Source organism: Triturus cristatus, chromosome 11 (assembly GCF_964204655.1).
Source record: "Triturus cristatus chromosome 11, aTriCri1.1, whole genome shotgun sequence".
NCBI classification, from domain to species: domain Eukaryota; kingdom Metazoa; phylum Chordata; class Amphibia; order Caudata; family Salamandridae; genus Triturus; species Triturus cristatus.
In genome coordinates, this window is record NC_140594.1 from 1,181,968,523 (window position 1) to 1,181,989,857 (window position 21,335).

Below are 21,335 nucleotides of genomic sequence, written 5' to 3' on the forward strand. Positions count from 1 at the left end.
CCCGGCCGTCGTCCGCACACGCCCATCGTGACTCATGACGGCCGGGAGACTTCATGAGCATGGAAGAGGTTAAAAAACAAAACATAAATAAAACGCATTGTGATTTACAAATCCTACAGCTCAAACTCACGTAAATGCGAGACCTATTGCATTGAAATTGCTTGTTTTCCTTGCTGCTACTGCTCTTCTATTGACACTGCATTCAGTGTTAATGGTGAGTTTTGATCTGCTGAGTTGCAGACAAAAGAGGCCTATACAGAACCCATCCCCCGCTGTAGCTGCTAGAGCGGGGGTTCACGACACCCCTGATGAAGGTGTATACTGTCATTGCTGCCTGAAGTGTGACGCCAAAGAACGACTGCTTGCACCAAATCAGCTTGTTCATATATTAATTATTTATTATCGAACAGCTGAAGAAAACGGTGACACAAACTCAAGGATCAAGCAAGCACACTTGCCGCAGGAAAAAGGTGCCGCCCAGCCAGTGACGTGAAATAAATACCACCCCCACATTCCAACATGACGTGAGCGTGTTTAGCCAATCAGATTACAGTGACCTTCATGTAATCTGATTGGTTCTTTACTGATGACATATGCGGGATACAACGCTGCCCTTTTTAGTGTCTTCAGTCCCTCCTGCCCGGCTCCTCCTTCAGTCGCTGCATACTTGTGAGGTGAATAGTGGGCTCAAACTTTCCTTCCAGGGTGGGAGAGATCTGGTGCAGAAAGCATCCAGTGCCTGGCTCTCCTGGTTGGAGAGGACATCGGGCGTTTCAAGTCATTGGACCTGTGTTTTTGTGATCCTTGTCACCACATAGATATGAGAACTGTTGTATATTAGTTCTTCATGTAACATGGCTGAAAGTGGTCATTAGCCCTTCCTGTGTGTTCCTACCTCCTCAGCCTCTCAGATTGCCTGTGAGTGTTCCAGCTTGTACGGAGTGTTCTACTCTTGTCAGTTGATGGTCTGGTCAGCTGGCGAGGTGTGCGCTCAGCTGTGTCTTAAATAAATCTACCTGTAACTTAACTAGAAGTGTCCTGAGATCTATTTACAACAAGAACCCGGCTAGAGCTCGTCACTCATCTCGCACCCTGTTTTAAATGAAAGTTTCACACTGGTCCTGTGGAGGACAAGCCCCATGAGCTATTCCTTTGGAGCCACCGTGCTTGGCACCTCAAGCTTCCTCTTCCTCCACCTCCTCCTCACCTGTGAGTTTGTAAATGTAAGTTTACAGAGTCTTACACAGGCTACATTGTCCAGATGTTGAGGTCAGCAGCCAGGGCACAACTCGGGTGTACATGCGGGTAGACGGCACAGCATCCACCCACTATTTTCACAGGGTGGGCACCGTACCCCCTGCCAAGAAGTTGGGCCCCACATAAATATACTAAACTCAGCCTGGTGTCATTTTCAGGCCCAGGAAACATTCAGTATAGCCTGAATGTTGTCTTCTTTCATTCCGGGCAGCAACGAGCAGGTTATGAGGGGGATTACTGTCCTTGCAACACCATGTGGCATAAGGACAAGGCACAACTATGATAATTCTGGCCCGAAATGTGTATGCTGAGGCCCAGATTTGGCGTCGGGGTGGCATCACTTTTTTTATACAACCCCGATGCAAAATCAAATTTTTTAAATCTCATTACGAGCTCAAATGTACTCATGATGGACCTGCCAAACATATGTGTGAGGTGTTAAAATCTGATGTCACTTTTTGTGATGTCACTTCCTGTGAGGTCATGGGTTGTGATGACACTTCCTGTAATGTCACTTCCTGTTATGCCACACGCTGATGTCATGCACCCTGGTGTCACTTGCGTACATCCTAACTTGGTTAGTCCCCCCAACTTCTTTTTCTAGTACGTGCCTTCCCTCTGGTGAAATAAATTCAGAAATCAAAAGTGGCAACATAAACAAGGCCAACATGCTAGCAGACTTTGACATATACTGAAGTATAAAACATAAACGATTTGCGCACTAAGAGACAAGACAATCGACATGTAAACACTATACATGTGCCAAATTATTACAGAGCAACATTATAGTCTATTAAATCTAGAACAAAAGTTTTTTGTACAACTGGTATTCTGAGCTCACATATTTAAAAGTGCTTTCCCAGAGGATAATGAAGAAAAAAGAGTTTTTGTTTATTAAAATTTTTTCCCAGTCTCACACAATTTAAGGGGTGAGGCCGCGATTTATCCAGGTTTTCTGGTTTCACGTTTTACAAATCAGCGAGCAAATGATTATGTTTTTGTCTTTCCTTCTGTTAAGGATTTGTTTTTACTTCTTGGTGCATTGTTTATTTAGCTAAAATTGACCCAAAGGCCAAATTGGAGGGCTTAAATGAGCAAGCGGTGCGAATTCATGGAGTGGCAGTTACGTGGGGGCCATCCACTTCCCCCCTACATTTCTCGGAAGAGGGGGCCCAGTCTCGCTTTGGGGGATGCTGTGAGAAGTTAGCCTGGTATATGCTGTCCACTATTTATAGTGGGCACCTTGCACCAGTCCAAATGACCCTTATTGATGATTAGGTTAAAGACAACCTTTATTGAAAGCTATCCTAGTGGTAGCTATGGAGAGCAGCCTTCAGGCTAAGTCTCGAAGGAATGTAAAGCGACTTGGTTTACCAGTTTATAACCTCCTGAATGACCAAATGAAAGGAGAACCACACTAGGAATATATAAAATATATTTATTTATTACTAAACACTCTCTGCTAACCTCTTTATGAAATTAGAGAACAAGGCACACAATATTAAAGCACTAGAACGACAGTAAATAGCACAATACATAGTGGGCTCCAGGGGGAGACCAAACCATATACTAAGAAAGTGGAATAACAACCCCGACTTGACTAGACACAGTGCCTAGAGCACGTAGAATCGCTGGGACCCCAAGGAACCACCCATGGTAGTGACACAGGGGACCCACTGAGGACGGGTGCAGTGTGAGAACACAGACGTGAGCTCCGCACAACTCTATGGGAAAGTTGCAGTTGGAATTTTAAAGATTAAGGACACTTCGGAGAGGACTTCAAGCAAACCCTTTGGAACATAGAAGGTTCTAAGGCCAGCACCCTTGAGAGTACCGAGGTACCTGTGTTACCTATCCCAGAAGAGCCAGGTGCATAGGGGTCAAGTGTCGTCAGAAACGCTCGTTGATTTCAATGGCGTGATGCGAATAAGTGCTGCTGCTGGGAAGATGAGAAGTGTCCGGTGTGATCAAAGCCTGGATCAGAGCTGAGAAGAACCTGAAAGCAGAGGGGACAGAGTCTGGGTCACTTCACAGTGACCAGGGGCACGATAGACGAATGCCCACTGATGTCGGGTGTTTCAGGTGCGAAGAGGTGAAGTTAGTCTCTGCAGCTATGGGGACCAGGAGACGTTGACGATGACCAAAGTTTGGAGTTGAGCTGTCCCACGAAGGATGTCAAGTGCTGGGGGGTCAGTGTCCGGATTGAACACCAACAAGCCTTGGCAACTGCAACCCACGAGAGTAGAAGAAAGATGCTTCGGTGAGGACCAGCAAGGTCCGGGAGACTCTCCAAGCTATGGAGAGGCAGGGCGCGTCTGGAGCAACCAGGAAAGCCCACAGAAAGTCAAAGTTTCCTTCACAAGGACCCACAGGTCGACGGACCACGGATTGCGAAGGGACCTCGAGCTGACTCACAAAATACCAGCCCACGGAACACTTGTGGAGTGTAGGCCGGAAATCTTCAGTGGAAATACTGCTCGGGTCAGGACTACAAGTAGCCTAAAGCACAGCTTCAGGGATTGCCAAAAAGCATATGCTGCTGCAAATGGACACGGTGCACAGGGGTACGGGTTGCACGGTCCCCACGAGGGCTGCGGGTCTCAGGATTGCTGAGAGCACTAGTCGACCTCAGGGACACTTGGGAACCCACCTCCTGTGTTGCAGAAATCTTCGGAGTCCTCAGGAGCTCGGGAGATGCTAACCGGTCAGATGCGTTTAAGGTGCCTGCCTTGCAGGGGAGTAACTCCTTTACTCCAAGGGAGATTCTTCAGTCATCCAGCGTCGTGCAGATAGTTGAAGTACTTGATTTCTGTAGCAGAGTTTAATCCAGGTAAATCTAAAGTCCTCTAGTCATGGGGTTCCTACTTTATACCCAAGGAAGGGGTGGGACAAACTCTGGGGACCCACCTATCGGAGGGTCAGGACCGATGGGTGGCTACACCCATGTCCTTTGTCCAGTTCCACGCCAGAGCAGGGGCTGATAGCCCCTGCAACCGGTTTGAGCTGGACTATGCACAGGGACACCAAATGTGCCCCCAGTGTAGACATCAAAGCACTCTCAGAGTGCACCCACCCAACCCCAATACACTAAAGCCTGTCTGGGAGGTGGTCACACCTCCCTGTGACAGGAAACCTATTGTCCAGCCTTCCCCTGCCGGAGTTTCCTCCAGCAGCAGGAAGGCAGACTCGTGTCTGTGGCTGGCAGCATCCATTTTGTGATGCCAGGCTCACGAAAACTGGTACCGGGTGTACCGGTGTTGTCATATTTCTCCCTCTAGGAGGGTGGAATCATACCTCCCACACCAGTTACTGGTGTGGAGGTATGATTCCAAGGTGTTTGATACCAAACACGACATGTTTCCATGCAGCCGTTTTAAAGTTAGCCTTTACCGCGAGGTTATAATGCACTTAAATATAGATGGTTGGCTGCATCACAAACAACCCCGGAATAGAGGTTCCGAAGGCTGCAGAGGGGCTCTGCTCATGCAGGTGCACTCTCTCACATAAAACCCAGCACCCTGCCTTCAGGATTGATAAGGCCTGCCATAGGGGTGACTGATAGGTTTATATGCGCAGTGATATGGAGTAGATATAGTGAACCTATATCTAAGTAAGGGGTGCATGCACCTCCTTACACAGGCTGCTGTAGCAGACCTGTTATGTCATTTTAAATCGTCTCCCAGGGTTGGCACAATACAAGCTGCAGCCCCTGAGAGGCCTCTGGGGTACCTAGGCCCTGGGTACATAGTGTACCATAGACTAGGGACTGATAAGGGTACCCCAGTATCCAATCTGGAGTGTGCCTAAAGTACATGCAATCAATTTAGAGGAGAAAGCAGCTAGGCTGGGGTCCTGGATAGCAGGATCCCAGCCAGTCTAAGTCGAAAACTGTGAAACATCAGCAAAAAAGTGGGGGTAACTATAAGAAGCAGATCCTACTCTCCTACAGATGCCCTTCCTGATTCTCAGCTGAAGCTACATCCTGGTGCTCTCCTGATCCAGAGGGCGGGCCCTTGTGGACTTGGTCCAGCCCTGGGGAAGCATCTTTTGCCACTACGGCAGTCGTGGGATCCGCGCTCACTGAGAATGGGGCAGCGCCAGCGCCGCGGATCCTGTGATGCAGCCTTGGGTGTTGGCCGCAGATATTGTGGCTCAGGATCGGAGCTCCGAGGACTGAGGTAGACGGAGGGGCAGGGTCAAACCTGCTGCCCCAACGCAGCTGCTTTGAGGAGGACTGGCGCCCACTTCGTTGAGCTAGGGCCCGGCTGGTAAGCAACCATCGCAAAAAGCATGGAGGACATCTGGCCATCACCACCTTGGGGATCCCTCCAAACCCAAGATCACCACCAGTGAGTGCAACAAAAAGGCCTGGCTGAACGATTACCGCAAGAACGCCAAAAATGGCATGAAGATCATGCTGTGTAAATATGTAATATATATTTGTTCAACTCAAATCGCTTCAACCTTTCTTAAACTGTAACCTTGAGTGAATTTGCAACTTGTATATATGTAACTCTAACCACTGGCATCTGTCGTAGACATATATACTTACTCCCATTCGTATGTGAATTTAGAGTTTATCTGTTTGTATCTTTTATGTCGTTCATGTAGTCTGAAGTCCTTATGTAATGTAAGTGGTTCCATTGTACAGCGATATGACACCTCCGGGTAAAGTTTGCGCTATATAAAAATGCATAAATAAATAAATCAGTTAGAACACGTTACATTACAGAAGGACACATTCCTTTTCGGTAGGCACAGGGAGATTAAGTGATTTGGCCAGAATCACAGGATTTTGTGCTGACGCTGAGACTCGAACCTGGTTAAACCAGTTCCAAAATTGGCAGCACTGGCCCTAACGCCACATCCTGGGCAAAGGGTTGGAGGAGGGAAGGTAGGCAGAAGCCGGATGAAACCTCGGCTCGTTATGGGCTCGATGTTCCAACAGGACTTCGAGCTCAGCCAGAGCCGAGCTTCAGCCTCGAGCCGGGCTCGAGCTTTCAGTGGCTCGCCAATCTCGACTTCTGAAAAATGATTCTCTTCCTGTCTCTTCTTTCTGCGATGTTTGCACTTTTTTTATTTTAAATTTGTGACCATAATATGGCCTGGTACCACTCCAGGTCAAGCCCTTTGGCAAACGCTGCCCTACATGGAATTAATTACTAGCCACAACAGGAATGAGTTCACCAATTGAACTGGGAGGCCACCCTACCTGGCGGAGGCGTTCAGCGTGTACTGCTTCCACCCGGGCAGCGCCTCCGCAGCGTCATCCTGGTCCAGGGTCCACTTGTCCCGGGGCCGCAGCGCCGCGATCTTGCTTTGGAAGAGGCTGTTCCACGTCTCTTGGTCCATGTCTGTGTTCGGTGCAGAGGAGCCCCTGGTGACCCACAAAGCAGGGGGCAGCACAGCGCCTCCAGAGAGAGTAAAGTGAACCGACTGCAGGTAACACTGGATGGAAACCAGCCCAGGCCTGCACGTCTGTCCTTTTTGTGGCCGGAGGGGACCACAGGATGTAGGCGGCACCGGAGGCTGGTTTCAGTGCCAGAGAGAGGGAATCGAAAGTCAGCCTGCCTCGGGTAATGCAGGGCCCGGGACTAGACTGTTTGTTGACGACTAGTAAAACAAGCATTGGCATAGCCAATAGGTCTCGCCTTTGGGACCTTAGCCATGCAACAGTTGATGTATGTTGTTGCACCAAGGATATTGTGCTGCAGAAATAAATACTTATAAGGTCCCAAAAGCGAGACCTATTGGCTATGCCAATGCTTGTTTAAAGTAGGCCTCGAAACGGGTCTCTAGCGGGCTCTGTTTTGCGCCCTGGCACAGGCAGTCCGTTTTTTTCCCCAGACTGCAGTGACAGCAGGCACATCGATGTGCGCCTGCTCACACTGCTCACACGTCTCACTAGTGGAGACGTTACGGCATGTCGTCACGCCAGGTGAGCCTTGCAGGGGAAGGGAAATCCCTTAAAGAGACTCATTTTCTCTCCGGATTTCCTTCTCTTTTTGAATCTCAGGAGCAGCAACATTGTCGTGGTGTCATCCGGGCTTTAAGTGGAAGCTTTTTCAATATCATGTACAACAAGCCATAGTTGCTGCTTATTTATCTTATGCAACTAACAACCATTGACAAAGCCAATAGTCCTGACTTGTTGTAGGTATGATGTTACTTGTCCTATCATATATCTGGATGCAATAGGGCAGGGTGCCAGTAGAACATGTGATAAGAGTACCATTTATCAGGATGGTTCCAAGACAGCTCACAGTGGGAGGATCGCCTTATGTCCTAAGGAGTTTAAAGATTTTGTGTGGGTTAATTATTTTATAATCAATGTGAAGCTAATTTGTCGATACCGTAATGCTATTGTACATGGTGATATCAATTTACATAATATATTATAGAGTTATTTGCAATAACTCTTAGGTTGGGTTTAGCATCTGAGGTAGTGTAGCTAGTGAATTTTGCATTAGGTAATTATTATATAGGTTATATCTTCCGTTGTACTTGTTAAAGGGGAAGGATGTGTAGTATCAGATTAGCCTGATGCAGTCCAGGTGCTATGGAAACAATCACCATGGACACAGGGGTTCTGGAATGGTGAGGGACAGGCAGTCGAAGAGATACTTGATGCGGAATAGACGTTGCTGTCTGCTCTCCTACAATTTTAGTAACTTACCAGTTTCCTGCCGTTGATGAAGGGCGCCCTAGAATAAACAGTGTCCAAGAGTCCCCCCAGGGTTTCTGTCATTGCATCCAGATATGTGATACAGCAAGTAACATTATACATACAACAAGCCAGGACTATTGGCTGTGTCAATGGTTGGTAGTTGCATAAGATAAATAAACAACAACTATGGCTTTTTTTCACCCTGAGAGTGAGAACGAAATTGGAGAGCCCGATAGGGACCGCCGTCAGCAACTGCTTTTAAGAACTGTGGGTGCTGAGCACCGGAAGGACCCGGCCCACTTAAAGCCCTGGGTGCCAGCATGTTTTATAGTCAACAGCATAGTAGAATGTTAACAATATATCAAAATAAAGACAGATAAAAGTCAAAATGAATAAATGACCAAAAAGGCAGTGCATGGAGTGATATTATAATAGAGAAGAAGAAAGAAAGCTAGAAGCAGAAAAAAGAGATGTAAAAAGAAGAGAGTTGAGAAGGTAAGAAGGAGACATGGCCTATTCTTTGTGGCTTTGCGTGAGTGAGTCCTGTCCACTGGCAGCACTCACTCATAGTTAATATAAATTCACTCCACTCTGCTGCATTAAGTGGTTCTCCGTTGCCAGGAGACCTTCGCGGGGGGGGGGGGGGGGGAGGGCTGGGCAGTGTGAGAGCAGTTTCATCTCTGGCACCGTGCGGACACGGAGTGGTAAGGCAGACACAGTCAGGCACTACCACGAGGGGGCGCCAAACTGTGCGAAAAGCACTCAGAAATTACTATGCAACTCTGGCAGTGGGAGCACCAAGAAGGCAAAATATCATTTTGCCCTCGGTTCTAAAATCCTTTACACTGGAGCTGAGTCCAGCCCTCACAGCTACCCCCAGATCTGGAGAAAAATCCGAACAGAGGGTTGGGAGAGGAGCCATGTGAGGGGCAGGTGGGCGGGTGTGTCTCAATGCGGAAGGGTGAGTCAGTGTTGAAGGGGGGCTGCTCAGTGGGAGAGGTTGCTGCTCCTGTGATCACGGAGCAGGTTTCGGGTCAGGCAGAGGACGTGTCTGGGCTCGGCATTGTCACACATCTCAGGGTGGGTCATGGCGGCTGTGTCAGCGGTTCCCAGCAGCGCCCGGTCCTGTCCTCTCATAAACAGCGCCTCCTGCTCCTGGCCTCTCTTCGGGGAGTCCTTCCGGTAGAGCTCTTGAAAGGGGGGGGGTGAGACGTCTGCCCTCCAGCTGAGCCCTGCGGTCTGGGCTTGGAACACTCATAGATGGGCCTTAATCCCGGCTTCCCCCCTTAACTGGAAAAACATGTGGTTCTCGGCAAATCACATTGTGTCCTTGTGACTCAAACTGAAAATAAGTTTAGTGGAAAAGCCAAGTAAAAGCCAACCGCACGGTGAGGTGTTCACTGCTGAAATGCTCTGCCCCGCCCCTCCTGAGCATGGCTTACAGGTTCGTCTCAGATGAGCTCCATACCGTCTACTTTCTGTCTACAACACCTCATGTTAGGCACTTCTACTGCGGCGCCCTCTGTAAAGCGCTGCGCCGCTTCGTGAGCTAACTGTGCGCTATACCAATTCCCAAAGTGATGGAGGCTCGGAAGAAGTGTCATTAAGATGCACGTGACCTTTCCGTGCCTCCTGGCAGGGGTCAGGCTGCACCCCTGTCACTGGGACATCACTGCATGCCATCAATCCGCAATGACATTAGTGCCAATATCGGCCACACTCACCAGCCCTCCCGCAGCAACATACAGGTAGCATAAATAAGCAGACAAGACAACTTTTTGGTGGAGAAAATTGCTGCAGGTTTATTAGCATTCCAAATATGCCAACATGGCGGGTTATCTTACAGGCGATCCAAAGGCAAGCCGCCCCTCGTGGCCTACCACCTGATGGGCCAACTTGCATCGTGGTCTTAGCCAATCGGTGCTTAGCGGTTGTGGTGAGGGGATAGCCCCTCCCACTTCCGGTGAAACATTGGTCCACCATATAACTCACGCCTACCCCCCTACGAGGGGCGGAGCGTTCAAGCGACCCCCGGTTGTACAGGTTTCTAACCGCCCGTAGGATAGATGGGGCGCCGTCGCACCCCAGGGTCCACCGCACAGACTTCCTGGGGATATTCGGCATCAGCACCCTTTGTGCTCGTGAAGAGGGCACCCCTGAGTACCTTTCCGCCTCTGGATCGCCATGTAACTCCACCTGCAACACAAATAAAAAGATTAGAACATCCTTCCTCCCCTCACCCTGATCGCCGGGTAAGCGGATGGGAGGGAGTCGGCGTCAGGGCGAGGGAACAAAGAGGCCGCCAGGGGGGCGGGGGAGGACTAAATACCTCTCCCTGAACCTCCCCTCGGCCGGAAGTGACGCGCGGGACCCCAGCAGGGGTCTCTGGCCAAAAGACTAGGCTGCCCAGTGTGCCATCTTGTGGCACTAAAGGGGCCACCCTCTTATGAGGGTCCCCTGCGGGGACTGTGTCGGTCAGCCCGCATAGTGCCAATATCGGCCACACTCACCAGCCCTCCCGCAGCAACATATAGGTAGCATAAATAAGCAGACAAGACAACTTTTTGGTGGAGAAAATTGCTGCAGGTTTATTAGCATACCAAATATGCCAACATGGTGGGTTATCTTACAGGCGATCCAAAGGCAAGCCGCCCCTCGCGGCCTACCACCTGATAGGCCAACTTGCATCGTGGTCTTAGCCAATCGGTGCTTAGCGGTTGTGGTGAGGGGATAGCCCCTCCCACTTCCGGTGAAACATTGGTCCACCATATAACTCACGCCCCCCCCCCCCTACGAGGGGCGGAGCGTTCAAGCGACCCCCGGTTGTACAGGTTTCTAACCGCCCGTAGGATAGATGGGGCGCCGTCGCACCCCAGGGTCCACCGCACAGACTTCCTGGGTATATTCGGCATCAGCACCCTTTGTACTCCTGAAGAGGGCACCCCTGAGTACCTTTCCGCCTCTGGATCGCCATGTAACTCCGCCACAGCCCTGGGTGTGGCGACCGTTGCAGCCAGGGCCCCCTACCAAGGCCGGCGCTCCTACTTACATCCTGCTATTTCCAGGGCCTCCCCTAGGCCCAGGAGGAACAGGTCCATGCCTATTCTGGAGAGATGTACCCCATCGTCCTCGAAACACGCTGTGGATTTAGCATGAAGCAAACCATGTTTTATGAATCCAAACCCCATTTGTTCGGTGAATTTACACATCGCGTAACTGACTCTCCTGCGCGCAGCCTCCATTGCCTCCCCAGATCGGGCTCCCTGCCACAGGATCCGGGGAGTGATCTCTGACCACCACCGTTCACATGTCCCTAACTGGTTGCTTAAAATGCAAACTGTGGCTTTAATGTTGAAGCAGTGTCCTTTTGCCTGAAGTAGCGGCTTTATCTTTAGCTATTTATGGTGCCTCTCCCCCTATCCAGCAAGGATAGGTCCATGCTTAACTGGACAGATGTTCCCCATTGTCCTCAAAGCACCCTGTGAATTTGGCGTGTAGCAACCCATGTCTACAGAAGCCAAATCCCCTCTGCTCAGTGAATAAACGCATAGTGCAGATGACCCTCTGCGCGCAGGCTCCATCGCCTCCCCCAACCGAGCTCCCTCCCACGGGAGCTGGGGGTGATTCCAGACCACAAAAATTCACCTGTCCCCAACTGGTTGCCAATTTGCACATTGTGGTCTTCGTGGTCTCCTACTAGGGTGCATTACTTCGCCCCACTGACCAGACAATTTGACAGTTCTTTTGGATTGCTCCCTGGTGAACATAGTAATGGTGTCAAAACAGGTTTGAGGGAATATGTGAATGGTGCCCGTTATTAGACACTGCACCCTTTCGTGGACTGACAACTTACTCAGCCCACCCTGTTTGCTGAACCTTCAACCGGTCACAGATGCCCCGTCCCTGCTATCCACCTGTGACCCTTGATACTTACACCAGTAGTGGTGTCAGACTACCAGGTTCTGTGCATCCCTGAAAATGTCTAGTCACGAGCTAATGCCCTATAATGCCCTTGCCCATCCCACAAAGACACCGGACAGCATGATGCCCCTCGCAACTTTGGTGAGGGGTTAGGGGCCCAACGCACCCCAGTCTGTGTTTCCAACATAAATCCTCCCTAGAGGCTCCAGATAGTGTGAGTGGCTCTCACTGTCCTGGCAAGGCATGCCAATGGCCTGTCCCCCCCCCCTTGGTGACTGTCCTGCCAAGGAATAGGCGACATTAAGCACTGGTGTCCTCGTGTACCTGACGTATAGGAGGGGGGAACAACATGTACGAATGTCTGCCCTTTCCCGAGCAGTGGGAATGCCGAAACTAACATTTCTTAATCATTGTACCAAATTATGCTATGACCCCATGTTCCCCCCAGCTTTGTGCACCGCAACCCACTAGTTAAATGGCAACTTCTGCAAATGCCTGGCTCCCCGGCTATAGGTCGGGTGTTTTGTCTCACATGAGCAACTGGTAGCATGCCCTTGTATACAGAGTGCACCTACTCTGCTGCATCGATCAGACAGTTTTGCAGGCAATTCTGTTGTTGAATTGTGTGGAACAACTGCAAGGTGTCCCTCTGGTTTGTGTGACTGTATGTCTATTGTGCATCCCCCCCATGTGTGCCCTGCCATGATTTGTGTGTCAAGCCACAAACGCTGTCCGACTACTCTGCTCCCTATCCGTGCTACTTATCAGATCAAGAAGTGTCCTAAAATAAATATATGCCTTCGATGGATGGGGGCTTCAAATAATGCCTGCTTTCTTGAGGGAGATGATGCACAGATGAGCTGGTTGCCATTGTCCAGATGTATCCACCAAATACATGAACCTGTAAGCTAGTACTACTGGCTTCGGTGCCTCTGGTTACTAGCCTAAGACCACGAAGGCCCCCATATAGCAGTATTGCCTGACATCTCGGGTGCCCACTAATTTGACAGAGTACAAATTAAGCGAGGGATTCTAAAGCAATGGTTGCCTTCCCTCAGTTTGTGATAGGTGTGTGGACCAGAATGTAGGAGGTATATGTGTGGCTTGTGTAGGCCCAACTGATCTGCAGGGCTACCCCGCTTCCTAAGGCAATGTGCTGCCTATTGCCTGGTATTTAACCGCTATGTCATTGCCTCCCTAGATTTACTAAAAAGGAGCACAACACCTACAACAAGCCCTTCTGTTGGCTTAGTCAATGCTTCTTAGTTGAATAAGATAAATAAGCCACAATAATAGCTTTCTTACATAGCCAAATGAGAGCAGCCGCCCTCACCCATGGCTGCCTAGGTTTCAACTGCTAAGTGTGACATTACCATAATTCAGTGCACTAAGAGTGACATTTGAAAGACTATGAATGACACTTTCTTGCTAGCAATCAAATCATGAAGATGAGGGAGACCTACCGGTATCAGTAGTTACGCCCATTTGACCAACAAGAAACTCTAAGAACAAGGTATAAGGCTGCTTTTGTGAGATATTCCCGAGCTTGGAGTGTGCATGTGTGAGACAGTAACATATATCCAATACTTTGGGAGTCAAAGTGCGTGGTCTGGTATGAGACTGACGTAGCCCAGATGGAGCAGTGTATCACAAATATACATAGTCAGTCTGAACAGCCTGGCACCGCAAGTATAGGCGATGGGCGACTGCAAACTACAAGCCTTGTGTGATGTACACACCTTGCGCTGAGAGGGGGAACCGGCTCGTCCCGGCTTCGCATCATACTGAGCACGCCACTCACTGATCCATGGTGCCATCATCAAACTGCACCCCAAAGGCCCCCCAAGCAGCAGCTGCATCTAGAGAGCACTGCCCTACCCGGGGACGGGAGGCCCGAATCTGCCCCTCTCGAGCAAAGGACACTAACCATGCGAACCGCTCCAAAATGGCTTTGGTGTAGTAGTATACTGAAAATGCAACGATTCTGGACAGGTGGCGCATGTGCTAGCAAAGAACACAGTCTCATAACGAATTGGCGCCAACCAAGTACAAGTCTCTTTTTAATCTTCTCAACCTGTGAGAGCAAAACTAACACAAACGGTCGCACTACCGACTCACAGCGCTCCGATTCCAGAGCCCAGTTGCCTCCTTGAAAAGTTCAACCATGCGCCACTTGGGCCATGTGTTCCACCCTTACGACATCACTAAAAGGTTTCTTTTAGATCAAAACAGAACCTCCTATATGCTAGTTGGTAGAGTCACCTATTAAATTCAATACTATTAGTGAGCTGCTGCTGTGCTACCGTATTGCAAACACGTCACCATCCCTGAATATTGTATGGAAACACATTTAGAAATTGGAAGAGTATGCCCGTGCACTGTCAGTAACTTCCCAAAGTGGGCATGAAAGAGCTGGACTGTATCAAATTCAAAGCTGTTCCAAACAGGGGCCCCCAAATAAGGTTCTACCAAGGGCAACTGATAATACTACCGCATGCGCTGTTGTGCACGAGTATGCACTCCTGACCAGGTTTGGAAAATATATGAAATGTGCCCACTGTGGTGCCACTGTCCCCTTTCGCGGAGTGACAACTTACTCGGTACACCATGCAATTGCCCTTGTTGCTTAATACAGCCCCTAGATGCCCTTGCCTGTCAGTCACAGATCCTGCCAACATAATGCCCAGCATCATGTTGGGGGGGGAGAGTGCCATGTACCAGTTTGCGTTTCCCTCATACCTTCACAGAGGCTCCAGTTCGTGTAAAGTGTGTGTCACTGTCCTGGTAAGGCATACCCAGAAACCCGTCCCAACCCCCACAAGTTAACCAACCCTCTTTTCCAAATTGGCCTATTTGGTGTAAACATTCTACCGATTACAAAGTTGTGGTCTGCACACTAGAGCAGAGGATTGGGGATCTGTAGGAACGGCATGCATTCTTTACACCATAATGTAATGCTCCTAGTATCCTGATTGTGCTACTACAGTGACAAAAGTGGCCCAACGCCTGTATGTGGAGCACAAGATCCACTTAATCGCAAATCACTCCCCCCCCCTCCCCTAGTCAGGGACCAAGAAGGGATGGAAAAGGCCATTGCCCCTCAAAGGTACGCTGGGTTTCCAGCGATAATCTCACGTTAGGCAGGTAGCGTAAGGATTGTTATCGCTGAGGAGATAAGCATTGCTAATAGCACGCTATCTCAGCGATAAAAATCCACGTTACCCGGCGATAATTATCCTCACGCTAAGAGCGCTGAGCGATAATTATCGCCGGGTGTTGCTGATACAGTGATTTGCCCAGAATCACGGGATGTTGAGCCAATGTCAGACTCAAATCTGCTCCCACCATTGCCAAAGTCAGCAACCCTTATGCCACATCCTCCTTTAATAATGAAGGCGCTATATTTGCTTCAGGCCGAGTTTCTAGCATGAGTGTATCGAAATGCATGCCAATGTTACAGCGAATCAGCTTGCTGTAATGAAACATACACTTGGCGTATTCAGATGCTTTGCCGAGCTCATTTAAAAAACACACACAGCTTTCATACTGTTGTTTCTTTCATGTTGTGTGCTAGACTTCCGTCCTACTAAAACGCGATTAAATTAAATGCGAACCACTGAGCTCTGTTGCTCTTACAATGAATTGTCTTACTCAAAGAAAGTAACAGAGTTATTTTATTACAATTGCAAGCAACTGCGACCATGATTTTCCAAGGATCACACAGTTTGGTCAACCTGGTTAGCCGGGATCATAGTTTGCTTGTTTTGGAGCGACAACTGACAGTTAGTAAACTAACTATACATCCAGTACGAGTACATAAGGTTTGGAGATAGTTATGTGTTTGTCCATATATTAGAGATTCTTCTTACACACACACATGCGTACGAACATACGCTTTTATTTCCTCAGGTGAAGAATTCTGAAATTGCAAACATAGTCAATATACAGTTTTTCCCAGTTCGACCGGAAACGACCTCCCTACATTTAAAACAACAGGCGCGTCAGTATCATCCGCCTCAAATGATACTCACTTGTATCGACCCCAGGAGGATGAAAGTCTGAGTCAGCGCGCGTGGCCTGATTGCACATAGATTTCCAAGCCGTGTATGTTACCCTGCCTGATGTGCAATCAGATGGTCAGAAAACCTCTGAGGCTGTACTAACCGAGCACGTCTGCGAGATGGTAAATTTGGGGCTCCACCTCTGACTCGCCCACCCCCGCACCCTGTCAGATACCCCTCCCGAAGTCTAATAGAGCAGATTGTCTGAGGTCGAAGGACCCCTGAACCCGTTTTGTGACCCTCCCCCGTCTTACTTGATATATTTAGCTCACTTTAACTTATTAAAAACACTTGCACTTTACACGAAGTAGGCCAGATGGAAGTCTTAACGAAACATAAAAAACACGATCATAATAGTATCAGCGCTCTCAGTACGGGTGTATGAACCATTTTTTGTGCTATAGAAGTAATCTCTTTTATTTATTGCCTACTAACGAGATAATACCCAAAAAATAAAAAAAAGGAATTTGCCACAAAACAAACACATTTTTTACGAAGAACATAGACAGCCTGTTTTTAATACTGTAGAGTTGAGTGCGCGTTGCGACAAATATCAAATTGTCTCGTTTTCCCTCATACGTCACAACCGTTCACAACCGCGATAAAAATGATATATTCAAACAATAGAACAAATAAAAAAAATAATGTAGCCGCTTTAGAGGCTGCGAGGTCGCAGAGTGTCTAACCAACTAACTTTCATGACTGAGTTTAGGTAATTATTGATCGAGGACGTTCAAGCGCTTGCAAGTGTCTGGGAGGAGGGGATGATGGTGCTTTACATAATAATCGAATGCGTAGATACATCATTTTATTAAAGGACGATTAAAAACGTGTTATAGCGCACCGCACCAACTCCACCGCCCTTATTTTAATGATCTCAGAAAAAAAGAAACCTGAAGTGACACTTCCATGATTCGGTCTCGAGACCTGAAGCCTGCATTCACATTTATTTATTTATCGGTATATCGCTAATACTCCATGGACTGACCGCTTCTGAGCGCTAGAGATGTAAACAGTATGTTAGAAGGAAGGGAAGGGAGAAGATTAAAAGCCAGCGTGCATTGTATAAGCTACTAGATATGTTGCCAGCGAGCAAGCGCTTGAATGCCGGTTCCTTGGTTGTAGCGCGATACAATGTAACACACAAATCAACCTTGCACGATCACCCCTCAACACCGCACGTTTCACACGCTAAGATACTTTTCGGCGCTCCTTAAGAAATGTTAGATATATTGAAATATAGCCGTCACAGTAAATGTCTTTAGCGTGCCAAATACGTGCATAAGTGGCAACACACTTAGGGGCAGATTTATGTTGCACTTGCGCCATTTTTGCGCCGCCGTTGCGTCACTTTTGTGACGCAGCAGCGGCGCAAATGCTGCGCCATGGTGCGGGGTATTTACAACGTGACGCATCTGGGAGATGCGTCACGTTGTAAAGCCCTGCGCCACATGTAGGCGTTCCAGGGCAGGTGGGGGCGTTCCGGTGCAGGAACGCCTCCTAAAAGTGGCTGAGTGAAATCTACAAGATTTCACTCAGTCACTTTTAGGCCCATGCTGCGTCAAAACCCTGCGCCTGCTTGAAGCAGGCGTAAGGATTGACGCAGCATTGTAAAGATAGGGCCCCCCAGAGCATTGCTGGAGCTGCGTCGCGCTTGCGACGCAACTCCAGCAATGCGCCACTTTTACGGCACAGATGCGTCACGCATCTGTGCCGTTTTTGCCCCATGGTGCGCCGCATTATAAATGCGGCGCATCCATGGTGGCGTAGCTGTGGCGCATAATAACTGGCGCATCCCTGCTGATATGCAGGGATGCGCCAGTTATTATAAATCTGCCCCTTAATTTTTCACAAAATATGACCTAGAAATTAGAAATATATATCTTTATAGTATTTACATTAAGACAGGTAACGGGAGGCTTTAAGGTCGTGTTATTCTATAATAATCACTGTACCCTGAACAATCCAAACTCAAAGTTCCATTATGCGGCATTGATTCCGTGTTGATGGTGTTTTTATCAAAACCTTTTTATCGCATAAAAACACAACACAACCATCTAGCAAATTGTCACCGAGCCACCCACTGCGTCTGCTCTGGCACTGGCTGACGTCTGTGGAGGAGGAGGGGGAAGTCAGGTGGGAGAGGGCAGCGTCTCTGCCTCCCAGTGTTTGGGAGTATTTCCAGGCAGCGGGCAGACATTCACCGAGAGGTGCTAACTGCACGCCCGCTTGGCAGGAAGTATGCACTCGCCTATAGTGGTGTAAGGAGAAGGGTTTCATTTGGAAAGGCCGGCAGGACAGGGGCATGTGCAGTCAGTCACACGCCAGACACGCATCAGCTTTTAAATCATGTGCAGATAAAACAAGCACGGCCGTGAAAGCGACGCGGCCGTGAAAGTGAAAGGCCACGCTAATTAAAACAAGGTGGCGTCGGACCTTCCACTGTCCGTACGTACGCGTGCATGTTTAGCTTTGGCTGAATGGCGAGAGCACCCATCTTTGTCCATCCGTACACGTGCATGTAAAGCTTTGGAAGAATCGATCGCAAAAGGCCCTCTCATGGTGAGGGCAGCGCATGCGCGCTGCTAACGCCAGGCGAGACCTAAAAAGAGTCTATAAATAAGTTGTTTCGCTACTTGAAGGGGCCCATGCAATATGCACCACTAAATGCATAAGACAGATGTTTCACGTTGTAAACATTGAGGTTACCGCGCATTGTAAACATTGAGGTTACCGTGCACACCTCCATTTTTTATTTTACTCAAAGACCTCACCTCAGCCCATTTTTAGAATCTGCCAAAACACAGCACACTTTTTTGTATTTGATCTGCCCAAAGTCCAGATCCAGGGCTGGTTTTAGAACAGGTGGCACCCATGTGAGAATGTTTTTGGAGCCCACAGTGAGCTCCTCAGGGATTCCGTCACTACCACCCTCCAGCAGTGCCCTCTTCTCTCAGTAGCCCCTCTCTCACATGCATTTCATATGTTTTATAGCGGTACTCATACCAGTGTAGGGTGTCGGAGCACTTTACACCACACACACATTATACAGAGATGATGAATCATACATGTGTTGGTCAGTGTATAGAAAATGTTACATAGACAGTGAGGATTACAAGGTGTAGGAATCACGTCATCCGTACTAGTAGGCAGTATCTCCGCGGTTGAGATTGGCTTTACTGATAAGAGTGTATTTCTACCCAAACAACCCCTTTTTAGCAACATTAAGATCACAGAAGATGGTGGGAAAAAGCATAACATCCTAACCTATACCATGCAGTTTGCATACAGCTCTTTGATGACAGTTCATAGCTCACTGTTCTCATTTAGGTTGTAACTTATGAACTGCAAGTAACCAAAGGGTTTCTGTGACAAAAACAGTAACCCGTCGAGCTATCCACATAAAATACAGTTCTGTGATCTGCATGGTTCACGTTCTTTGGAGCAGGCACGTTAGCCCTCTGCACTACTTTACGATGAGCCTAACTGCCACTAGACAAAACTCTGATCTCTCTCCAGCAGGAACATTAATCACCGGAATTATATTGACATTTTTATCATTGCCTGAAAACTGCTGAACACTCAAGGAACTCTACAGCAGGTGCTTGTAAACCCATACGTTATTTCTACACACAGCACCCCCAATGATCCGTGCCAGGTGCGGCTGCACCAGTCGCACCACCTTAAAGCTGACCCAGTGTCCATCCAGAAAAGTGGATCCTGACCAGCTCTAGTTCCCTTCCAACCAGGCTAATCTTCCTTGACATGGTTTGGCGATTTTCTTACACCAGGATCTTACACTTTCATCACTGAGTTATTTGTAGTGCAAAAAGCTTCAAACCCGACCTTTATAAAGTTATTCTTGCGCAGTGTGCACGGCCTGCAGGTAGAAAGAGAGGGAATCTAATTGTACCTTATCTTGGCCCATTGGTCTGGAAATACGAGCAAAACGAGTCACCTTAAACCAGAGTCTAAATTTAGAAGGCGGCATGGCCAAGTATTTAAACGTTTTGCTATGTGGTCATGCATTCTAGATTCATAAACTAGCCTGGATTAAGGTTGCATATTGCATAATGGAGACAAAGTAGTGGGTCAGACTAGCCATCTAGGAGGGAGCTTTCCTGAGTCCATCCTTGGAATGACAATGGTCTGCACTAGGAGTGAGCGAATTTGCAAAGTTGCATTTTGATATAATTTTTTCATGAATTTTAAAACTTTGCTAATTAATGAGGCAGCGGTTTTAAAAAAAACACCTAACTGTAAGTAATGCTGAGAAAAGAAGCAGACAAGCATATATTTTTTAAGATAAACCCCCATGAAAAGGATGATTTTGCTGGAAAAATCTCAGGCAAAACCATTTTATGTGAGGTACCATTTTACTCGGGAGATAAAGGAGAACGCTGTGGGGTAGGGCATATGTGCCGGCATGGTGATTTAACACAAAAATATGTGGTAATTTTTTTTTTTCAGCTAAATTTGAGGTTTGCAGGGGATTCTGGGTAGGAAAACGTTGGGGGATCCACGCAAGCCATACCTCGCTGGACTCCCCCGGCATTTTATTTCAGTTAATTAAAATAAAATACATTTTATAAGCCTATAAAAAGAGCATATGGTCCAGAAAGTGACTAATGCTGACATTTCACAGCTTATGTTCTCATGTGACTACAGTCTGTGCAAAAGGGCAACTAGTTAATATGACAATTAAAAACAGGTGCAGATCCTAAACTCACGGGCGAGTTAAATCTAAAAACGAGAACAAAGGGTGAGGGGGACAGCATAGAGTTCAGGAACCGTTTTGCCGTGCACCAAAATGCAATTCTTGCTATAACACATCTTACAGTCATAGAGGCGAATTCTCCCCTCATACAGAAACTAATTCCATGGTGACACGTTCTGATGCTATATTGATTAAAAACATTATGAAGGCACAATCTGTGTTCATTCACCAGGAAAAGGTTAGTGTAGAGTAAGAGAATTAACGATTCTTTTTGTTGCAAGCACAATCTGTTCCCGAATGAGATGTCTGACCATTTTTGCAATATATATTAGGGAGAAAGGAGCCCAGAATGCAATTGTGGTAGATTGTTTTTAAAATCGCCTTCAAGTGTTTGAGCCAATAGGGCACTTTTTTGTGATATTTTAATGTCGTCATTGTGACACTTGAGTGACACTTTATCAGGAATGGAGCTAAGCAGTTCTACCAATGACGCAAGATAATTGAGCACTTGGAACAATAAAATGGTTTGGAAATTGCCCTTAAGTAGCTCATAATGCAAAGCGAGCTTGTATAAGAAACTTTACAATATTCCCTTTCCCATCACGCCCCCGTGCGCACACGCGCACGCACACACATGCGGTCTCTCTCTTTCTCTCTCTCCTCCTCTTTCTCTCCCTCTCGCTCTCTCTCTTATAAATATTGCAAAGTGTTC

The 21,335-nt window shown here is 47.9% G+C and overlaps 1 protein-coding gene across 1 annotated transcript in view; it reads right to left on the reverse strand.

Moving 5' to 3' along the window:
• Nucleotides 1–6,758, reverse strand: part of LOC146788685 (receptor-transporting protein 3-like) — a 60,885-nt gene extending 54,127 nt beyond the window's left edge. Inside the window, exon 1 of the mRNA XM_085634136.1 lies at nt 6,470–6,758. Within this exon, the coding sequence (XP_085490262.1) occupies nt 6,470–6,609 (140 nt within the window). The 5' untranslated portion in view covers nt 6,610–6,758. The remainder of the gene's footprint in view (nt 1–6,469) is intronic.
• Nucleotides 6,759–21,335: the final 14,577 nt, after the last annotated feature.